Source organism: Setaria italica, chromosome VI (genome assembly GCF_000263155.2).
Source record: "Setaria italica strain Yugu1 chromosome VI, Setaria_italica_v2.0, whole genome shotgun sequence".
In the NCBI taxonomy this organism is placed as follows: domain Eukaryota; kingdom Viridiplantae; phylum Streptophyta; class Magnoliopsida; order Poales; family Poaceae; genus Setaria; species Setaria italica.
The window spans coordinates 19,830,307-19,854,650 of NC_028455.1; the positions used below are offsets into that span (position 1 = coordinate 19,830,307).

Sequence of the window (24,344 nt, forward strand, 5' to 3'; positions counted from 1 at the left end):
TGAAAAAAGTAACAAATTAACATGAGGCGACTAAAAAAATATGGGTGGTTATAACTTGCATCTTCTGAAGTCATGAGGAGGTAGTAGCACAAACTTTTAGCTCACCTCAAGACCAACTCACCTCAAGACAAACAAAAGAACTTTTATTCTGACAATTCTCCAAAACAATATGTATAACTGAATTTAAGATGGTATTCTTTGGCAAAGGATCAGCCTCAGCCATATCGTCAGATAAAAGAAGATCCTTCCTGGAAGAAATGTATGTCTTGAAATGTGTCAAAATGCATAAATAAAGGCTTCGAGTGGTGGAAATTTTCCTTTTACCAAGTACCAAAAGTAAGCAACTGCACGAAAGTAAGCAAGCAAAATATAAAATAGGCTGCCACTTCAAAGAAAGCCACCTTATTAAATTCCCAACGGAACCTGATAGTGGTATGGCAATGTCATGTAGTGCAATGTTGATTACTCGATCAATAAATTCTTTGACTTTTGTAGGCTGCAATCCAAACAAAATCAGAATAATTTATCAGCAATAAGTTGTTTTCACAAGTGCGCCAAGGGTAAGAACATTAAGAAAATTTGCAAATAAGTTCAGACAGGCAGCACAGGAAACGGAGAAGAGTTTGAAGAAACAAAAATATAGAACTCATTAGCATGTCCCAAACGTCATATATAATCATGTGATGTAATCCAGTTTTTCAGTATACGTGGAATTTCCCATGCAGTGATATCTTGTGATAAAATTAAGCAATCACTTTTACCTAAACGCTTGACTTGATAATTAGCAGCTCGTGTGGATGCAAATTATCCATGCAGTGTATGACAAAGCATTTAAAATTACCTAGCAAGAACAAGAAACATGGAATTGATGAGTTAAGTATTCTAATTAAATGAAAAGTGTAAGACACACACAAATAATCATTATATTACCTCGCCTATGGGGTTAGAACCTCCTTGTATACAATATTCTTCGTATACGTGCCATCTACTGTTTGGTATCCTTTTCTTATTCTCTTATCTACCTTTTCGTTCCTTGTTATTTTGATTACCCTGGCCGTTCACTTTCTTATTAGAATTTTTCTTTTCCTTGTTTTTAGTCTATTCCTCCTCTGCCTCTGCGTTAGGCAGGAGGGCGAGGATCTTAATATTCGTTCTAGCTGTGGCTCTAGACATAGCAACATACAACTGACCATGAGAGAACATAGGGGCGGGGAGGTACACACCCACATTTGGTATAGTTTGGCCCTGCGACTTGTTGACCGTCATGGCGAAGCTGAGCCTAATAGGGAACTGCTTCCTCTTAAATTGGAATGGGAACATCTCATCATCAGAGGGACACAACGGTATTCGAGGAAGGAAAACCCTCTTTCTGGCATGCAGTCCCAGCACAATTTCAGCATCGATCGAATTTCTTTGGAAGCCTCGAACCCCCAGCCTTGTACCATTGCACAGTCCATTCGCAAGGTCGATATTCCTAAGCAATATGACCGGGCAGCCGATCTTGAGCTTTAGCAAATGTGGAGGAAGCCCGTTGGGAGTCAATGTGTTAAGGAACTCCAACGGATAGTAGTTATGTGGATCATCAATCGCGGAGTCGAAACTACGGTACACCATCTCCCCTTCGTGGAACATGCCGATCATCTTGATATTAATATTGTCCACCCAATCATTGCGTGTGGATAGAATAGCTCTGGAGGTGATGTAGTCCTTGTTTGTCATGTTTGCATTGAGGTTTGGAAAGATACATTCAATCAACCTGTCAAGATATTTCTCAGAATCCTCAGAGTACGGGACACATATATTGTCAAGAAGACATACATCACCATCTCCGTTAACCTCCTCCGTGCCACCACCAATGCGCAGTAGATATTCCACAAACCATGGGTCACTCTGCGTCCTCATGTTGCGCACGAGCTTAAGGTGGTGCATGGATTCCTAAAGATACGACCTCCGTAGAGAAGCATCAACTATCTGAGCCCTGGATCCTTTCTGTACAATAGGGAGAACCTGTCTGAAAACCCCTCCAAAGACAACAGTCTTCCCACCGAACGGCAGATCCTGCCGGCCCATTATATCACGTAGGCTGTTGTCTAGGGCTTCCATAGCTTGCCTCTTTGCCATAGACGCCTCGTCCCAAATGATGAGAGACGCTTGCTGCAGCAGCTTTGCAGTACCACTCTATTTGGTGAAACTACAACAACTGCCATCCTCAAGAGTAAGGGGTATCTTGAAATGTGGGTGGGCCGTCCTCCCACCAGGCATTATAGATGCTGCGACACCAGATGTAGTTGTAGCAACGGCAAGCTTGTTCTGACTGCGAAGGGTTTCGAGAAGTGCCCTGTACAAAAATGTCTTTCCTGTGCCGCCAGGTCCATCCACGAAGAACAAACCGCCTTGTTCAGTGTCCACTTTGGACATTATCTCTTCGTAGGCAGCCCTCTACTCCTCGTTTAGGGAATTGGATAGTCCCACATCTTCCAGATTCTGGTCAATGCTTGCCTCCTCAAATATCTCATGAGGGATACCGCTAGCATCGTCATATGTGTCATCAATTCCTGGGAGACGAAACGACCTTATGTTCTTCCCCATAGATTGCAACATGTTCCTAATGTCAATCAAAACCATATGTTCCACCAGACTCGGGTTTGGATTGTTGCGCCTGTAGTCTTCTGACATTGCGTCAAGGTGTTTTGTCCAGAACCCAAACACATCATTCGATTTGCAGAATACCAATATAGTCGTGAATAACCTACGCAATGAGGATGGCATATGGAACAAACTGTTTTCAGTAAGACACTCATCGTGTGTATTATCTTCTTCGATTAGACCTCGCCTATCCGCAGCTTCACGGAACGAAGGTAGGAGCACACCGTCAATAGTCCTCAGGTCCCTATATGAAGTAGCCCAACAACATGGTTCAGGAGAACCCGAAGAAAGTAGTGTTCCCCCTCAGTCGGATGAGCTGATGAGTCTCCCGACCTGGTATACAACGTTTTTCCTTGGTTTCCAAAAATTACCATTAGACTCCCAAGTATAATGCTCCGGAAAGTCATGGTACAAGATTCCTCGAGCTTCCTTATGAAGCTTGTTGTAGTCAAAGTACGTTGTCAGCATTAACTCGTCGGCACCTGGACAGTTGACAACCCGTTCGATCTTGTCCCGTTTATGATATGTAACCATATGCATGTCAGGAAGATGAAGTTGTAGCTGCTGCACAGGTGGATGGTTCTTGCTCAAGTCAAAGCCGTATATCCTCCACATGGCTTCTAGAGGTGTCACCCACCGGGCCTCTTTGTATTGTGTGATCTCATCAATATTCCCCTGGCCGTCTTTTTTTCCAGCCTCCTTAACAGCCACAGATGCTCTATCATGGCCCTTGTATATGTACTTGAATAGGTATTTCACAGATTTAATGCTACTACATGCCTCAACATTGATGTGGCAATTGAAAGTATGCAGCAGGCATGGGTTGTATGGGATGACCCCTGATTGTCCAGGATGTGACCTCGAATTATTTCCTTACAACCATTATCACGTCGCCGATAGATGGGGTATGAATCCTTACCTTGCGATGTTGAATCGCATAATGGTCGCGGGTAACGCTTCTTGCATGAAGTACGTCCCCTTGTGCATGGACATAATGGATTTAGCATCCTGCAAGGGCCATGCATCATATGCTTCATCACCATCCTGTAGAGGTTAGGGTACTTCTTCTTGTTTGGTAGCTCAGTAGAGATAAGCAGGTCATACTGCTCAGGGCACATGATCTTGTACTTCCTATGCATTATTAGCAAAAAGTGTGCATGCGGCAAGCCCCTCTTCTGGAACTCCACGACATATACGAATGCACGGACCTTTCCAAGTATGTCTTTTTCCATCAACATCCTCTTGAACTCCTCCAACTTTGCCCTGAACACTCGAGTTACAAGATCGGGACAATCCTGTGGACTCTGGCCGGGATAAAGCTCATTCTTGATCTCATCCCAATTAGGATTGCACATCATTGTGAGGAAGATATCCGGTTTACCAAACTTTTGAACCAGAGCCATCGCGTCCATGTACTGACGCCTCATATTACGGGGCCCTTCGATGAAAGTCGGCGACAGCACAGTACGCTTGCCAACCTCATCAGCGTCTTCCACCCCCGTACGCCAGCTGTCAACCAAACCTTGGTACAGGTTAGCCCTAAGAAGGTCCTGATTGTTGCGGATGTAGTCTAGACGCGAGCTTTCGATCTTGACGTAGGTGTCGACGGCAAACTGCTGGAATAGACGCTTGCCATATAGTATTGGATTAAAAATCCCAGGCCGCATCTGGAATTTGTAACAATAGTAATCACGCATGGAGACACATTTATTTCCAGCAGACCCTACACACATAAACATTGTTCATGTTAGTGTCGTGATTGACGGCATCCAGAACATTTGTATACAGTTTGTAAGACACTATAAAGACATCAGAATTTACCAGCATCATCATCGCCACCACCATCAACACGGGCCTTGTGGATGACTCAAGCTTTATTGACTTCAGCCTCAGTCACACCAACTTTTGGAATGCAGTTGTGCCACTCGAGCTCACCTCTTGGAAAGAATAGCGGGTATGAGAGAGCGTCGTAGCACCCATGATAGGACCGGATGCCATGGATCGACCTATCCTTCCCTTGGAGGACAACACTATTATCGAACTAGCCCTGACGCTCGCTCCCCTCAATCCAAACGACAGCAACCTCTGACGTTAATGGCATGTTATATGTTCTCTGGTCCAGCCGTTGGTCAAGGTTCAACTCGACATGGTAATCCTCAAGGTTGTCAACCTAGCCCATACTCCTAAGATTCTCTGAGTAGGGATTAATGCCATGTAAGATGTCCTTTAGTCTCTGGATGACTTCCCTGTCTTCTTGGCAGACTTCTCACGGCACTTGCGGAGCCTATGCTCAAGAGACGGATCGTCGTCGTAAAAATAAAGCTCGAGGTGTCTAGGTTCGTGACCATCCTCTTTACCAAATGATCGTATGTTATGGTAGATTCGGCCATGGGCACGGAATGTGTAAATTCCACAGTTTTTCATGTCGATAGTCACACGATCAAGTTTACAGTATAGAGAAGTGAAAGAGAAGTGGCCATTGAAATATCTTATGTTTGCACGAAAATGCCTAGCATCAGCGTCTGAGCTTGACCACAGTCTCACAAGTTCTGGTGGTGTCTCAGGGGTGAAAGATGAATCTTTCCACTACGACAACGAAATCCAGGTGGCTCTGACTCGAACTTCTTTGCATTGCAATGCTCGCAATTATCCTCTAGGTTAAGCATGTGCGCCTCATCAGGGACATTAGCATAAACCGCATCGTATGGATCTGGTACATTGGGTTTGTTGGGACCTTCATTAGCCGTCTCGAGATCGACATCCTCATCAGCTTCCCAATCATCAGGTTCTAATCATTAGCACGAGTATGAAGTGTTAGATTTTGGAAATAAGATAACTCAAGCGTCACATAGATGCGCCAAGGTGTACCTTGACCTCCAAAAAGGTGCCCCTCATCCTCTTCCTCGTCTTCCTCAAATATGATGTTCTCATCGCAATCTGATGCAATATTGGCAAATGAGTGATGAGACAAACGTATTTACATAGGTAGAATAATAGCACGAAGGAAACACGTCCAACATTTACCGTCCTCTTCCATAGAGGCATGTGTCTCTGCCTGTCCACCATGTGGAGGCATTGAATACGGCTCGTCAACAACAGATGGCTGTGTCTAAGTACTTGTAGCGTCATTAGGTGCAGGCCTAGTATTTTCTGTGAAAGATGGATTGCGGGTGAGACATAGAGCCGGTATTGACAAATAATCAAAGTGAATTTCTTTTTACCCACTCCAAATACATTAGATGGAGTGAAGGGATGGGAGTCACAAGCGTCCGTTTGGGTGCCACCTTTAGTAGTAGAATATCAGTAGGATAAATGTAGGTTACTTTAAATATCATAATAATAGAAAATATGAATACTAAGGTGGGTTGTGAGCTAATTACCATTGTCCATGACACAAGACGTTTGCGTTGGCTGGCTCGTATAATTGATTTTTTCACCAGTAGGCCGTTTGGTATTCCTGCCAATGGTTGCTTCAAACATTTGATTATGCCGGTTTAGGCGTGAATTCTTAATTTCAGGAGTCACAGGCTTGCTATGGATGGTGTGGTTTGCAGGGACCAGCTGGGGGGTACGACTCTAGGGGATTGCTCCACAGCTGACTGGATGTAAACAGGCCTGCCGTTTACAAGGAGGATCTCCAACTCATCAGATATTCTTGATGGCGATTTATCAGGAAGAGGGAATACCAACTCTGGGGTAAAGTGAGGACTTGGCATAGCGATAGAGTCGGGATGCAAATTGCTTGCCTGTTGTTCTTTGACCCTCTTTCTATAGTCACTCTTGGACTGTCTTATTTTCTCCTTTTTCTTTTCTGGCATCATAAATAATCTCTTTGCAGCATATGAATCACGCCACCTCTTATTTATTATAGCCCTCTGCTAGGAGACATTGCCGCCCTCCATGCCCTATCCCTTCTACGCCTACGCTCGTTAGGCGAGAGGTCATGATCATCCATAGAATATGGATCTAATCCAACACCTAAATAACGAGTTGCATTGATGTTTGGTTAATGTGTTTGGTGCATTAAGATGGCAACAATTGAGAATAACAAGATCTCTATTTGATTTGGCATATGAATCACACCGCCTCTTATTTATTAATGCGATGTTTTCATAAAAATACCTATTAAAGGAAGCAGTCATAATTAAGAAGCACTAAATAATTAGCCGCCACGGGATTACCTGCTTCACCCACAGTACTGCTATAACTTTCAATGCAAACGTCCCCATGTCACTGAGAGTAGCATCATCATTGCGTAATGCAGCGTTTATATCTAAAAAAGTTTTAGAGATTTAAATTCCTAAAATCAGGCATATCATATGATTATTAAGCACACGGTTACCTCCTTCACATAGAGGGCTGATACAACTCTGATCACATAAATCTTCCATCTCACCAAGAGTAGCCTCATCATTGATTAAACCAGCATCTACATCTTCAAAAGATCATAAAAATAAAGCACCTTCTAGAACATTGATGTTTTCCCAAAACAACAAAAGTGTGTAGGCGCACCTGATTCACCTGTCCCCACATGAAGTCTGTCTTTATTTTCTCCCAAATCTCCCCTATGGAGCCAGCCATCGTTTTCATCTGCCTCCATGTGTATACTGTCATCTACGTAAACTTCTAAGTGTCAATATTTTGTCATGAAAAAATAACGATGCAGAAGTGGAGTGAAACGAAGAACACAATAGTACCATGGCGATGGTTTGGAATGTGCTGTATGGAACCTTGTTCCCTTTTTCTCCTCTTACCCTCTCTATCACGTTCCTTAGGATCTACATGATGTGGGGTTTGCGTACCTTGATCATATTGAAATGACATAATGAGTGACCATAGTACATCACGACCCAAATATCCAATTGTATCCTTACCTTGGATTATTATGTTTGTGAGTTCTTTAAAAGGTTCCCTAGACCGCCTTGACCCTTCCAACAAAGCGATAGTCCCTGCACAAGCCAAATGAAAGGCAAAACCGGATTTCATAAAATTGATGTTTACAGTAACATTCAAGAAAGGCAATGAAAAATTATTGCTAGTTAACCAATTTACTTGCGCATCTCATGTAGTTTTTGCTAACTTCCAAGGAACTAATATAGGTTATAGGGGTACAGTCCTAGTAAATTATACATGGAACTATTCCTGCTCTAGCTTGGCAGGTCTTACATTACTGATAGGATTTCTTTATTTAAAATGTGATTGGATCATGTTAACCACCCACATAGAATATACTTGTTAGTGTGCCAGATTGCTGCTTTATTGCAAGTTACATGATCCATCTTTTCCCGTTGGCACTGAGGTTGATGGCACCTTACAGTATATAGTCCTTCTATTGTGTTATGCTCCAATCCTGTATTCTTTTTTTTCGAGGAATCCTCCAATCATGTATTCTATTGACATTCAGCTATGATAACTCTTTTGCTGATTATAAATCAATTTGCTTGGCTAATGCAGGGAGGATCACCAAAATTGTATAGTTAATAGCTACACTTAAACGCGATAGATACTCCAACTGCTAATGAAGGAAATACCTTTTCAGTTTTCTGCTTGTAGAAAGCTTGTTTTGCAAAAGGGCACAATAATATTATCCTCAGCAGCTCTTGTAATCTGTAAGACAGTCCACAACCAATAATCTGTAAGAAATTATGTGACCACCTAGGCAACACAATTATGATTTGATACCTCATAAATGAAAGTTTGCAACTAAACCTCAGATAGCTTGTCTTGGAAATTCATATATACTATAGAACCACACTACTATGCATGTGGTGGCTAGTCTTGTGAGTACCTTTGACCATATCATTGCCAAATCTAGAAATTTACAGAGGCAACCATATTTATAGATTGTGTACTGACTTGTAAGTTACCGCAGGGAACAAATCATACAAATAGATAAAGGATGACACTTGATAAGATGCATTTCAATTTCTGGTTGAGTAATGGAAGGAAAGAATCATTTCTAGTCTCATGGTCAACAAACCTATGCACCTTTATATACTGAAAGAAACTAAAAAGAAACTCGAATTGGTGACTTTTGAAGTCCAGAATGCCAGAGAAGGGAAGAAAAAAGGAGACAGCAGTGAGTAAAACATACTGCACCAAAAGTGTTTGTCTGAGGACGGAGATGGGCTACAGTTCTAAGAAACTCTCTGGATGCCTGTTTCTTCTGTATAGGAACAGATGTGTGGTCACTTTTCCCAATCTGCAAGAAGCAAAAAATAAAATAAAATTAGAACACAAGAAAATAAGCAAGATCTGACCATACCAAACAGAGAGAGATCAACAAGAATTGCTGAAATGAGCACTGAATATGATTATATCAATGTGGTGTGGCCCAGATCAGTTTGCCCTGAGTGCAAATGATTGAACTGTATCACCTGAAGGGTAGTAGCAGATTATATGTGACAGTCTATAGGCTCTATGAGAAATTCAAGCATAGATAGTGGGCTGTCACTTTCTAATGGATGAAATTCGCCAACCTTGTATATTTGTATATTTGGCCCATCAGATAATAGTTCGTAACAATGATTGGATAAATGCAGTTTTTGTTGGAAACTGGTCCCCGTATTGTTTGAGATCAGTTAAATCGGACTGGATGACCCCTTTGCAGGCTGGTGCGGTTCAAAATGAATCAGACATGCAGCACATTTCATTTTTCAATCAAATAGTGTTGTACAACAGATCCTTATGTGGAGCAACAAACCGTCATGATTCCAGATATCGATGGACATTGCTAACATACAACACAAACTTGAATCACGTAGTTCAAAGTACTGCTTAAAATGTCTATAAGACAAAAATAAATCAAGTCATCATTTGGGCTTAGTAATGGCTGGTTGGAGCATCGGACAAGATATTATAGGTCCCATATGGAGGAATGATTATAGCCTTACAGGCATCGAACAATAGCAAGTACTGGCAGAGACTCTCAACAGCAATTAATGGGGGAAATATTCCTAGTTGTACGCCCAAAACCTCTGGTGAACTACAATTTGATAAACTAATTCTTGAAGATAAGGTCAGATTAACTTAGACTTCAAATTATTTAGCACATGATTCGCTACAGTTAGCACATTGACTATAACAGTCTAATGATAATGACTATAATCTCTACATGCAAGAGTGCATTGGACTTCATCAAGAAAATTTTAATACATGAGTTAGCTTAACACTAAAACGTAACAATCTTGATTTTTTAACATTGTATGGACTCATTAACACAAGGACAAAATCTTGCACTTACGCATCAACACAGAGAATTTAAGTGAACGCAGGAGAAAGAGATGTATTAAAGGTCTGCGGTAGACTGGTAGTGAAACATCTACTCATTCATTAATTCCATGTTTAACTGATGCTTTTCATTAGCTACAGAACATCTCTGTTTTACAATCCTAGTTTTCCGGCAGCAAGCTGGTAGCCTCTGCTTTTGCAAAAGAAAATCCCAGAAAACAGAGAGACATAATGTAATGTCATACTATACATCCGTGACAATAGTTCAATCTGAAAGAATGGCATGTACCCTTCCCATGACCTGAAATGCAGAGAATGATTTGACTGAGAAAAGATAAACAAAATCACATGATACTTCAGCTACACCTGCCACAAAACATACTGCTAGCACTGAATCTGGTTCCACTAAACTCCATTGAAGATTTGTGCTACTATGCTCGCTAAAAAAATGAATTGCAGAAACCAAGCAATATTGTAGAAGTGGAGTAGTGTGTGTGAGATACATCAGGCTCTCGACATGCTTCAATACTGCTTTCCACTTTTTAGCACTTTTTTTAGAGAGCACAGAAGCACAGAAATTAGCGTACTAAGCACCATCAAGAATCTACAAACAAAAGTAGCTGAAGTATCAGAACAACAGAGCATGGTACAAAATGGCAGCCAGGAAAACTTCAGAAGCACGCACTTTAAGCAAAGACAGGGAAGGTCAAAATACATTTATGCTACAATTGAAATTAATTAAAACATCTAGCCGGAAAAGTAATCAAAAGAACCCGTTTGTTCTGTGCTAATGCTGCATTTACTAAACTTATTACATGCCCAGTTACCCACCAAACTCTGTAGTAATACTCCGAGGCCTTGGCCTGAAACCAAACTCTGTAGTCAAATTAATATGATGGATACATGCTCCTGTCAAATTAATATGGTGGATACATGCTCCTGTCTTCACTGCAAAGAAATTAGCATTACCATCTCAGTACAAGCCTGTTTTAACCAAGAATGAAGCATAGTAAAGGATGGGTTCTCTTTTTGCAATGCATGTGATTTTCTTGCATAATGCATAAGAAAAAACATTTACAACTTTGACTCAAATCTATGTATACAGCAAACAAGGAGATAATCATGCAATCTAGATGCAATCTAGATGATTTCTCTAAAGCATTCAGATTCTGAAATTCAATTGAAGCATTTCTTGCAAATACATAGAACCTGGCTCGTTGCCGCCGTGTCCCCGACGAAGGCGCGATGTCTGGGAATAGTGGCGGGCAACTGCAACGAGGAGAGGAGGAGGGCGGGCTGGCGGCGCCGGCTGTGCAGGGAGACCATGCCGAGGAGGAGTGCGGGCTGGGGGCGCCGGCTGCGCAGGGCGACGGAGGAGAGGAGGAGGAGGGCGGGCGAGGCCGTCTGCGCAGGGAGACCTAGTCGAGGAGAGGAAAATGGTGGGCGGTGGTGGTGGCGGCGGCGTTGGATTGCGGGTGGCGATGGTGTTGCAGGCTGAGCGAGCTGAGATGATGCGGATTGCAGGCGGTGGCGGCGATGCACGGCGAGGGAGGAGGAGTAGGCGAGCAAGGGCAACATCGGATGGCGGAGCGTGAAGCGCGGGGCTAGAGGAGGAGCAGCGAACGGCGCGCGCGGTGGGCGTCGAAGCGCGTTCCATCGGAGGGCGGACCGGGTTGCGCGGAGGATGTGGGAGCCAGTGGACGGGTGAACAGAGCGGAGGACAGATGACATACGAAGTTTTTTCTCCTCTTTAGTTTTTTAGGAGTAGAGATTTGGTTTTTTAGGAGTAGAGATAGAGATAGTAGCAATGCTAAAAGTCCAAATTATCCCTAATAACTCACTTAATATGATGGATTACCGTGTAGAAACTTATCCCACAAAAACTGTTCATTTAGCCTCTGGACTGCTCATTTAATAACTCGCAAGGATCCTATTCAAGCCTCTGCTAAAAAAAGGAAGGGACCGATGATGAAAAAACATATTCCAACAAAGTCCCTACTTATTTCCTTAAGCATCTACTTTCCCCTCCCGAGTTTCTTCTCCCACAGGTACATAGGGAGGCCCCTACTTGGCCAGTTTCTATTTTCTTCTCCCGCGTCCTAGCTCCTCGCGCAACCTCCAAGCACTCAAGCACTGTACATCCCTGCCGGATCCGTCCCCTCCACATTGGATCCGCGAGAGGGAGCCGCCGCACGTCCATCCACGACCGGAAATCAAGTGGACGGCGCCTCTCCGTCGGTCGCCCTAGGTTCGACGCCATGCCCACCAACCATCTGTCCAGCCGTCATCCCCGCCAGCCATTGCGTCCCGGGGACTAAAGGCATGCTCACGGAAAAGGGAGGTGCATTTTAGAGGAAATAAAAATAGTGATTGTACAATTAACCGATGTATAATAGGTTTTTTAAGGGGTGTATAATAAGTTTCACCGCCTGGAAAATATATACTAATATAGTACATTCTAACCTGGCAATTTTTTAATTCACAGTAAGGTAAAAAATACTGTAGTGCTAATTTGTAAATATGCCTAGCTTGGTTTAGAGTATAAAACCCCTCGTTTCCACGCGTAGTGCTATAGCAGATCTTCAGTTCGACCCTTAATTTCACATACTTTTTAGGAACCCTAAAATAATCCATCCACCCCAATGGAAACACGAACCTCCCGGAAATCATGATGTTTTAGTGAGTAAACCAACTGCCTCATGCAACCGCAGATACAGATGAAAATGTCATTAATATTTATATGTTCGTTCATCCGACCAAAGTGATTCAAATATTAAATAAATAGTTTGTATTCGGATCCCAATATTCAATATCCATACCGAATTCGAATATGGATTCTCAAACTTGAATATCTAATTGTAAATATGAAGGACCGGAAAGGCGACCAGAGGCGGGTGAATGCGAGCCAATTCAAATTTTCTCCAAGAATTTCAGCTAAACTCCCCCAATCCTCTCTTCTAGAAAAATCAAGTCCACTTAGTTATGCACAAGCTAATGGACCTAGTAACGATGCTAGGAACTTAATTTGAGATTAGCGGAAGCAAGAAAGAGTCCAAATGAGTATCAGAAGAAGGACTTTGAAAAACAACACCTCTGTGCGAAAAAATCCGGCCAAACCATCGGAAAATTCCAGATTTTCAGAGATTTCCGGAGGAACCTTCGAAAACTTCCAGAGGTCCGAAAATTTCCGGAATTACTTCCGGAATATTCTGGAATCCCAGATTTCAGCCCTCGAGAGGATAGAAGAAAAATCCGAAACTCGACCAAATGACCTCAAAAAATCATTAAATTTGAATCATAGCCTCACAACAACATTCCAAAGGTGTTCTCAAAGTTTCAAGTTGAAAAGCTCACAAATTGGTCACAAGATTCCATGAATTTGGAGAAGGGCATAAGAAGGAGAATTTCGGGAAATCTCAAAATCCAAGGTGCTCATGCATGGATTTGCTAGGGGATCATCCTAGGTGTTCTTGCACATGTCCTAGCACCCATTTGCCTCAAGAAAAATACCTCAAAACACTGCCAATCGTGAGATCCAAAAATTCAGCCAAAAATGCTTCAAAATGGGGAAAAAGATAAATTTCAGATCTTGAGAAGGAGAAGTAATTGAGCACGAAATTGATTCTTGGATTACTCCACCATGTCTGGTTACAAGCCACTCCTAAGCACAATCTAAGCTAGGATGGCTAAAAGATCAACACAAAGATCCCTCCTCTCTCCCTCTACCAAAGGCTCTCACAAAACAAGTGAGAAAACCCCCACCAAAATAACCAAAGGGATGGCTGCCCCAAACACCCCTCCTATACATATATAGGCATTTCGCAAATGTCCAAAATGCCCTTACATTAAGCACACAACCCAAATACCCTTCAAGTGTAAAGTCATCCAACTTTTTCTTCATTCATCGGACGGACCCGGTGCCTTCACGACTTCGCTTCGCCTCGACGCAAGCTTCGCTATGGTGCCATGTGTCCTCCGACTCGACGCCGTCCGGCCACACTGAACTTGCCCCCGATTTTGAGGCCCAAACTGGCAAACCTGCCTACACGGTGGTTTTGAGGCCCAAACCACCAAACCCTATGCACACCCACCTGGTGTGACTCACCCCCAATTTTGAGGTCAAACCGGTCAAACCCTCTGCACACCCTCCTGGCGTGACTTACCTCCGGTTTTGAGGTCAAACCAGTCAAACCCTCTTACACACCCCGCAAGCCGTGACTCACCGATGTCAACATGTGTCCGGCCTCCGCTAAGCCTTCGACGCCTCCAAGTCTTTCGCTCCCGGCTCCTGGGCCACCTACTCGACTCGCCTCCATCCCACTTGACTCGACCGACGCCGTCTCCATCCCGTCCGTGTACTCTTGCTCTTCTGTGCACCATGTGGATCGCCCATGACTGTTCCCGGACTCCTCGGGTCCCTCGGTCCAAGCCTACTCATGTCCACCCTTCACAGCCCTAGTACATCGGCATGAACCTTTCGCTTGACCTTCACCTCATGCCGTCAACCGTCATGTCGCATCCTACACATGCACATCACAAGCCAAGAGACACCACACACAAGATATGTTTTATACAAACACCGCAACACAACTCACACAACTCACACCTCCGGTTAGCCGTTAGCATAATCAATGCATATATGGAATATGGACTCAACCGGTAAAGCCTCAAATCGTCTAGTCAATCACTCATCACAAATACACCAAGGCACTTCTCAACTTGGTCTCTCAATCTCCTGCTTGATAAGTGCATTAACAAAAGATGATTTGAAAGCAAAAGAGAACTCATTCAAGTGCCCAAGAACTAAGTAAAAGCAAACACAAGGCCACTTGAAATGAGAAGGGATCATGCAAGCTCTGAACAAAAATTCTAGGTTGCATCAAAGCTATTTGTCAATCTCCCCCTTGAAGAATCCCACAAGACAACAAAAAAGTCAGGCGGGAGACACAAGAGCTTCATGAATCCCAAAATGTCGTCAAAGCCATTTCAACAGTCACTATTTGTCGAGGTGCAGGCTTCGGTCCTCTACGCATGTTGAATATAGAGGCGGAGAGAGGGAGGTAGGAGAGGAGAAGCATTTGGTGGATGAGCACGCCATGCACAGAGATGGCGATGGAAAGGAAGGTAGAGTGGGGTGGTCATTGACGGTAGGTAGGTGAGGGGTGTATGAGAAGCAGTGTGCAGGAGAGCAAGAACGAGATTAAGGGGAAATGGATGAGATCAGGATAGGGTGGAGATGAAAAGGAAAATGGAGTGACACTAAGGGCGTGCTTGGATCCTTCGCTCAGCACTGTAATGCCTTGTCGAGCGAGGATGCAGAACGACTATATGAGTTTGGTTTCCTAGCTTGGACATTGCAATGTCCGTGTGAGCAAGTTTTGGTTTGCTTCCGCCAGAGAGCAAAATCGGCTTGCCCTGCCTAGGCAACCCTCTCGTTATTTGCGCTAGTGAGGCAAGGGGAGGGACCTCCGAAACCAAGTGCACCCTAACATTGATCCTACATGTCTAGGGTAGTATTTGAGATGGTTTTCTATAGTGTGTTGCGCCAATTGGATCTAAAATCATGGAAAACTTATTAGGACTCGCCCGATACCACCTCTTTGGATGGAGTTTCGTAGGATTGTTGGAAATGATCTTCCTTGTTAATATGATATCATTGGAACTACCTAAATATTTGAAGGATTAATAAAATATAGTTTTTTACTCTCTTATCTCGTTCAGCCTCCTCTCCAAAACCAGTGATGGATAGGAGTACGCAAATATCCTCACCGACATGTATGTCACCCAACTTAGAAGGTGGCCAGCCCCATATTCTAGACATACGAGGCACGGTGCAAGATGGCATGGGCTGTAAGGAGCTTGCTAGACGGATGGATATTATCTAGACTACTCAGAGCGTATCTTGTAACCAAATTCGATTGATTTCCTTGTACAAACCAGCTAGGATTAGATCCCATCTGACTTGTAGCCCTAGGTCATCAACCTATATAAGGCAGCAAAGGACCGACTTGTAGGGAAACCAACTCATAACTTGCCATTGCTAACCTAACTTTGATGAGTCAATCAATACAATCCATAAGAACACACGACGTAGGGTATTACACCGCCTTGGTGGCCCTAAATCTATATAAACCCTACATCTTATGTTACCATTCGAGTTCTTGGTTTCACATTCCCCTCTGCCTACAAATCAACCATCTAGGTAACCCGGGTGGAATGTCGTACTAAAAATCTGACAACCAACAATATGTATCTTCTCTATATTGACAAGACATGTCTTTTCTGATGAGCTATTATGTTAGGTGATGGAGATAGACACCTAGGGTATCCCTACCAACCGGGATACTAGCCGTACGAAAGGATGGCTCAGCTAGAGTTCTAGGCATGAAGGGCAAGGGTGAACTGCAAACTATGCGCCAAGAAGATAGACTCTAGTCGAACTATGTGATATCTTGTAGTTATATCAGATTAGTTTTCTTATACAAACTGACTAGATATAGATCCAAACTGACTTGTAATCCTAGGTTGTCGATCTATATAAGACAGCCATGGACCAACGTATAGGCTATAGAGCCTCCACCAACTCATAACTTGCCATTGCTGCCACAGCTTTATCGAGCAAATCAATACAATTCACCAAAACATAAGATAATGTAGGTGGCCTCGGAGGTGCTTGGAGTGACCAATGGGGGTAGAGGCGTAGATAAAGATACTTGGTGGTGGAATGAGGAAGCCCAAAAGACTATTAAGGAGAAGAACGAATATTATAGGCACTTGTTCCATGACAGGAGTGTGGACAACATAGAGAAGTACAAGGAGGCAAAGAAGATCGCAAAGTGAGCTGTAAGTGTGGCAAAGGGTAGGGCATATGAAAATATTTACCAATGATTAGGTATGAAGGAAGAAGAGAAGGACATCTATAGGATGGCTAAGGATTGTGAGAGAAAGACGAGGGACTTGAACCAAGTTAAGTGCATTAAGGATGAAATAGAGAACATCTTGGTAAAGGAGGATGAGATTAAACATAGATGGCAAGAGTATTTTGATAAATTGTTCAATGGTGACAATGAGAACACAACCTTGCAGTTGGATGACTCTTTTGATGACACCACATGCACTTTGTGCAGAAGATCCAAGAATCTGAGGTTAGAGAGGCGTTGAAAAGGATGAAAAGTGGTAAGGCCCGGATGGTATCACAATTAAGGTGTGGAGACGCCTCGAGGATATAACCATCGTATGGATAACCAATTTGTTCAACCATATTTTTCAGTCGAACAAGATGCCGGAAGAGTGGAGAAATATACTAGTACCAATATATAAGAATATGGGAGATATTCAAAGTTGTACTAATTATCGAGGAATTAATTTATGAGCCATACTATGAAGCTGTGGGAGAGAGTTATCGAGCATCGTTTGAGAAGGATAACACGGGTCTCTATGAACCAATTTGGTTTCATGCTTGGAAGGTCAACCATGGAAGCTTTTTTCTTAATAAGACAAGTTATGGAGCAGTATAGGGAGAAGAAGAAGGACCTACACATGGTTTTCATTGACTTGGAGAAGGCGTATGACAAAATACCAAGGAATGTTATGTGGTGAGCTTTGGACAAACATAAAGTCCCAACAAAGTACGTTGGACTTATTAAGGACATGTACAACAATGTTGTAACTAGAGTCCGAACAAGTGATGGCGACACAGATGACTTTCTGATTAGAATAGCATTGCATCAAGGGTCCGCATTGAGCCCTTATCTATTTGTCTTGATCATGGATGAGGTAACAAGGGACATTCAAGGGGATATCCCTTAGTGTATGCTCTTCGCGGATGATGTAGAGCTAATTGATGAAAGTCGAGCAGGAGTAAATAGGAAACTGGAGTTGTGGTGGGAGACCCTAGAGTCAAAAGGTTTTAGACTCAGTAGAACTAAAACTGAATATATGAGATGTGACTTTAGCACTACTACACATGAGGAGGGAGATGTTAGTTTGGAAAGCCAAGTAGTGCCCAGGAAGGATACATTTCGATATTTAAGATCAATGCTACAACGAGATGGGGATATTGATGAGGATATTAGTTGTAGAATCAAAGCAGGGTGGATAAAGTGGCGCCAAGCATCAGGAATTTTATATGACAAGAGGGTACTATTAAAGTTAAAAGGCAAGTTTTATAGGATGGTGATTAGATCTGCAATGCTGTATGGTGTAGAATGTTGGCCTACAAAAAGACGACATGTCTAGCAGATAAGTGTTGCGGAAATACGTATGTTGTGTTGGATTGTGGTCATACGAGAAGGGATCGAGTCCGGAATGAGGATATACGTGATAGGTTAGGGGTAGCACTAATTGAAGAAAAGCTTATCCAACACCGGCTGAGATGGTTTGGACATATCCAACAAAGGCCTCTGGAGGCATCGGTGTGTAGTGGAACCCTAAGGCGTGACAGTAATGTGAAGAGAGGCAGATGAAGACCAAAATTGACATGGGAAGAGACAATAAAAGGACATTTGAAGGGATGGAATATACCCAAAGATTTAGCCCTGGATAGAAGTGCTTGAAAAATAGCTCTTCATGTGCCCGAACCTTGATTTGTGGCTCTTGTTGGGTTTCAACTCTAGCCTACCCCAACTTGCTTAGGATCGAAAGGCTATGTTGTTGTTGTTGTTGTTGTTGTTGTAGAGCTGTGAGTCCACCCCTCAAGTATGACAGAATAGATATCATTTTCCCTGTTGGAATGTTGTTGTCATTCAAAGTTCTGATCATTGCTTTCTCCATGTCTGTCATATATTTGTGCCCACTAAATAGTTGGTTCTTACTCTGTGGCCATAGCTCATGATTGTGATCTAGATCTAGCTTGCCTATTTTCCAGATCCCTTTATTTTCCTTGACCACCATGACCACTTGACAGTTAGTCTTCACCTGAAAATTTGTTTATCTCTTGTCACCCTTTTCTGTTGGGTTTTGCTCAACTTGTATTTCCTCCTCCTCTTCACCTATTGTCTTTTTCTTTGGTGGCTTGCCATGACATTTGCATTTCATTTCTACTCTAAATATCTCATTGTTTTGCTTCTTGTGTGTTGTTCTAGATACATGTGTAATGGGAACCTGGAAAACAGCAAGGAAGGCATAGAAATTGAAGAAGTGGTGCGCATCATCCTTGTCCTTGCACTCCATCCCAATCTAGGGAGTGTACTTGCTGTCCAAAGCTGCATTGTTGCCTTCTGAAGCTGCAAGCTGCTCAGACATAATGAAGGCCTCAATCTCTTCCTCGGAAAGCTCTTGGCTGCCATTTATTTCATCTACATTTGCATCATCCAATTCATTTGTTTCTAAAGTTGTAGCTGTACTTCAATTTGCTATGTTTTGTGTTGATGCTGATCCGCTTGTGTTTCTACTGGCTACTTCAATCTCTGATTGGTTTCTTCCTGACAGCACATTCTCCTGTTTTTTATCACAAAATGAATTTTTTATTTACACTTTCTTTCAATTTGAAATAATGCTAAATGTGCTATTTAACATTTTTCTACTTACATTTGGTATAATGTCATTCATTTGTTCTCCAGTAGCATCTCCAGTTTCAAGTGCCCAGTCAAAACTTGAGTTTGTTATATCTAGGTCCATATTCTGAAATGATAACAAAAATATGTTAATATTAGCATAGTTAGAATTTGTTACCTTACATTTTTCCCTTACCTCTGTTCTGAAATCTCCTAGAACTAATGATGTGTATAGTCCTGCTGCACTGTGCAAGATTAAGATAAGAATGTTGTTTGGTTTAGTATACATAGCAACAGTACTATAAATACATCATATTTTCTAGTGTATTTTTCATACTAAGCTGATGTAAATTTTAACTAAATCAAATGTAATTTGCCATTTTTTACCTGGTAACAAAAGTTTTGTTCTTCTTCTTGTGAATTCCTTATATGTTCCATCAGCAAACCTATATATCCTCCCATCAAAAACATATCTTCACTGTAGATCGTGTTAAATTCTCCCCCACCGACTTCTGGTTTCTTCATCATTGACACATCAACACTGCTACTTTGGTGACAAATATCCTGCAAAGAAAGCATCTTATTAAATTTTGTTAGCAAACTGTTTAACTATCCAAAGATGTGATACTCTGTTAAGTTTTGTGTGTGCTGCTTGTGTTTTCTTTTCAATGATTCAGCGTGATGTGCAATGCAATTGAGATGTCATTATGTATGCTTTCATGCTTTTGCAAGATATGCAGTAGCGGTGTCATTTTCAGTGTTAGTTTTTAGAATGAAATTATAGAGAATCTGGTTTTAATTAGCATCTTTGTTAATTTAAGTGATGTACATGCATTCTGTGTTTTGCTAAGCAGGTTTTAATCAGTGATTTCAGATATTTAGCATGTCCTAATAAGCTCTTGTTTTGCAGAAACGAATATGTACACACACAACAGTTCCATGTGAGTTGATTCTAGATTTGCTATCTTTCAAGATCCATGGTGTTTTGATGGAACAAAAGCAATGGGAATAAAAGGTGCGGTACTCTTGCCTGAGATGGTGTTATTTGCCTCAGGTCTCTATCGATGGAGACATTTTCCCCCTCTGCCCTGTGTCTCCTTGGATCTTCATCGTGGGATTCTTCTTTTTGGATCTTTTCTGGAGTAGGAGTCGTGCTCCCTCAAAGCTGCTATTGTTTTTATCTACCTCTTTATGCTAGATCGGCTCAAGACTTGTTCAAGAAGAAGGTCCTTCTTTCCTGTCACGTGGTAGACTTTGCAAAGTGAGCATTTTTTAGTTAGTTATTAGGCTTCTGATGTTTTAATTTGATGAGCCTAATCAGCTATTATTTTCATCAATTCAACCACTACTCATCTGTGGACTTTTCTTGAGCCTTGTTGGGCTTTTTTCCTTTTATTCCAATCTCTGTTATTACACCACATCTTAGGCCTGTTTTGTTTATGTTTTGCATCAATCTCAACAAAGACTACTCGCCTATCTACTTTTATTTGGGCCTTGCTGGCTTTTTCCCTATTTGGCCCATTCTCTCCGCAGCTAATGGAATTTCAACAGTCACCTGGCCCGTCGATTTCTGCACGCTTCTATCTACTGTCCACTCTGCCAACTTTTTTGTATTTTGGCCCTTTTCGCGAAAAAATCTCACAAATAGGCCCCTGGCGAAACCAATTCCGAAAATGGACCCTCGGCTTGGCGCCAGGACGGCTGGCGCCAAGGTATCGCGAAAAGGGCCAAAATACAAAAAAGTTGGCAGAGTGGACAGTAGATAGAAGCGTGCAGAAACCGCTGACGTGGCGCGGAGGCTTGGCGCCACGATCCATGGCGCCAAGCCTCGGCGCCAAGATCTATGGCGCCAAGCCTCGGCGCCACCGTCGCTGGCGCCAAGCCCCCTGCCATATATAACGCCCCTTCTTCCGGCCCGAGAGTTCCTCCCTCATTATTCTCTACTCTCTCGGGTTTTTACTCTCCTTACTTTGCCCTAGACTACGAATCGACATTGTAGCTTAGGAAACTTTCATTTGATCCGTGGATCCTGAAGAGCAAGGTATCCTCTCTCCGTGGTACCTTTTTTTCACATCGATTCGCTATATATTTCTTGCATTTTTGAACTTAGGGTTTCATGCAAATGTAGGATGCCGAGGTGTGGAAAAGCTAAGAAACTAAGGTAATCTCAACGCCCGTAGTTATGTTATATACTCATTGTTGTGGATCAAATGAAAAAACCTTAATTGTAGGTTTATTCTTAAGTGCGTTTGATTCATAGAACCAAATAAACAAAATTGTAGTTATGGCGCAAAGAAGACCGGAAATGTGTTCGATCCATTGCCTCCGCCTAGTGGTGTTCCAGTGCCGATGTGCTTTTGCGGCGATCCTTGCAAGGTAGCCAAGTCCGAAGAACATGCCACGTATAGGCAGAGGTATTGGATGTGTTCCAACTTTGCGTTTGAACCTACACTTCGTCAGCGCCGCATTAACATGTTGGTAAGGAATGTTGTTGTCTTATAATTATTGTCCATAATTTTTTTGTTTTATAACAATTGCATTTGTTGTAGACCCCTCCACCGCTATGTGATTTTGAGCAGTGGATCGACACTGAGATCGATCCTGAAGACAAGGAGTTTTTGGAGTATATGATGCGCTGGGATGCAGAGAGGAAGGAGGTGTACGAGAAGAGGCTCGTAGAGGAGGCTGCGGAAAAGGAGCACAAGGAAGAGGAGGAAAGGAGGCGGGTTGCTGCGAATAGGGAGGAGAGAGAGAAGAAGCTTGAGCGGGCACGCCAAGCGAAAGCAGCGGTTGAGGAGAATCCTGATGCCTTAAGGAAGGGAAAGTGGCCTCGTTGCACTCAGTAGCCATATTTAGGTTCTAGTTCTATGGTTTATTTATGAACAATATTTTCTACTGTGAGACTTTTATTATGTTGTCATGTAATAATGCACTTTAAGTAAGGACACGCAATTTGTAGACGACATATGTTCATTTGCGATGTAATGCATTTCGAAGTCGTAGTCTACTGAAATATCCGTAGAAAATAAAAATGGTACTTGTTAGCGAAATTTCGGCAGAATTTCCCCTACTTGTTGATGCAATCCATACAAAATTACGAGATGAATAGTGAATATAAATACAAGCATAGAAGCATAGAAGCATATGACACAAGCATATGACACATTCAGAATAGAATCCACAATAGTTCAGAATGAAAGTCCTTATATATACAAATAGTCCATATGATACAAAGTTCGCAATCAGAGTCGTCACTGCCTCCTAGTCTTACCCTTACCCTTGTGACCAAGGGCGTCGGTGCCTGGAGTGTAAGGAGAACGTGGACGACGTAGTCTAGTGCCCCCTACAACCTGTGTAGGCTGAGTCAAGGGAGCCTCCTGGAGCTGAGACGGGCCAATCTCCTCGGCCCTCTGCTCATCGTCGTCGTCGTCGACTTCCTCGGATGCAATTGATTTCGAACCTGAGGGGCCTTGGCTGGACGTACCGACGCCTGTCACGCGCAGGGATGGAACGTGCACGTCTCGCGTCGTGGCAGTCCTACAACCACAACGAGCAGCGGCACGGCGAAACCGATTTGACAATCGCTGCAGTAGTAAAAACAAGTTACACAAATGAAGAATGTAACGTATTAATAAAGGATTAGAAAGAATAATTTGAGACTTACCTCTAGGACGCTCCGTATCTCGGGGTCCCTAACTCATGGACGGATATGCTCTATATCTCTAACCGAGGTTTGTAGGGTACGCCCCTGCAACAAATGACTAAGTCACTAAAGCAACAAATGTCTAAGTCACTAAACGACTAAATGATTAAGTCAGATGATCACTAAGTCCTTCTCTAACTATCTAAATCTCTAAGTAACGTAACATAGAACATAGAAAAGTGAAGCAATTGTCTTACCATCCTATCCAGGATTGGTCCTGCCTCCACCTGCCTTCCAGCACGAGTACTCTGATCGTACACCGTGTCTTCATCATCGGATGACTGGATATCGGCGTAGTCATCTTGCGTCCACGCTTCCCTCAGCCTGTGCCGCGTCGCACCTTGGTACCAGCTCTGGTATTGCCTATACGCACTGTTTGTGTGCGGCTCGTTGTTCTCGTCCAAGTTCTGCTCGAACTGCTCCCATTCCTGAATGTACGCGTGGTGGAACGCGGGCCAGTCGGAGACCTTCCGTTTCTTCTTTCGATCCACGCTGCACGTCACGTTACACGTTACTGTTAGACAAAATTTAGTTAATAGTATTGAAATATATGAAAAAGGAAAAGACTTACTTGTGTAACTCTATACTAGTCGAGGTCGCCTGTGGTGGCCAAATCTGCCTCATCCCAAATTGACGTGCGACTCGATGTGGCAGGTGGTACTCGACAGCATAGAAGCAAATAAGAGGGCACACCATCCTATAAATATCATCGTCCGTCGCACACATGAAGCTAAGGGGAAAAGGAAGTGGATCGTCTCCGTCGTAAGGCTGCCAATTTACCTGCAAAATTTGAATCAAAAACGTTAGTTGTTATACTAAAACATTACAAAGCATGTTTAAAAAAAAATCACTTACACTATGAGCAGTGAGCGCGTCTATCTCGTTGATGTAATCCAGGTACGCGCGGTCCAACCTCGTATGGCTAACCTTAACCTGATCCCAAATATATGCCCATGTCGGCTGTCGTCTCGGCGGCTCACCTGGGAACCACGGTCGACGCGGCATAATCTCGGGCCGACCAATAGGAAGACGGGACCACATCCATAATTGCAACAGGTAGACACACCCACCAACTGACGGGGAGCCCGAAGTCCGACGGCACGCCTCGCACAGCTGCCGGTATAGAAAGCACAACACAGCTGATCCCCAGGTGTAAAAACCAGCCTGGTGCCAATTAGTGAGGCAGTGGATCCACATCCAAGACGCTGTGTCACCTGTAGCGTCTGGGAAAAGAACGCAGGCAAAGAGGTGTAGTATCCAGGCCCTGCAGT

At 43.0% G+C, this 24,344-nt stretch overlaps 1 protein-coding gene and 2 long non-coding RNA genes across 3 annotated transcripts; all 3 read right to left on the reverse strand.

Annotated features, from left to right (window-relative positions):
- Positions 1-1,098: 1,098 nt before the first annotated feature.
- On the reverse strand, positions 1,099-1,929 carry LOC101759792 (ATP-dependent DNA helicase PIF1). Its single transcript, XM_012846815.1, has one exon. The coding sequence runs from the start codon at positions 1,927-1,929 to the stop codon at positions 1,099-1,101; it is 831 nt and encodes a 276-aa protein (XP_012702269.1).
- Positions 1,930-22,895: 20,966 nt separating this feature from the next.
- Positions 22,896-23,377, reverse strand: LOC111257549. The gene is made up of 3 exons (XR_002678021.1): positions 23,271-23,377; positions 23,035-23,118; positions 22,896-22,954 (listed from the first exon to the last, which is right to left on the reverse strand). It is a non-coding gene; the product is annotated as an uncharacterized LOC111257549 (long non-coding RNA).
- Positions 23,378-23,532: 155 nt separating this feature from the next.
- Positions 23,533-24,086, reverse strand: LOC111257752. Its single transcript, XR_002678333.1, has 3 exons — positions 23,929-24,086; positions 23,645-23,841; positions 23,533-23,565 (listed from the first exon to the last, which is right to left on the reverse strand). It is a non-coding gene; the product is annotated as an uncharacterized LOC111257752 (long non-coding RNA).
- Positions 24,087-24,344: the final 258 nt, after the last annotated feature.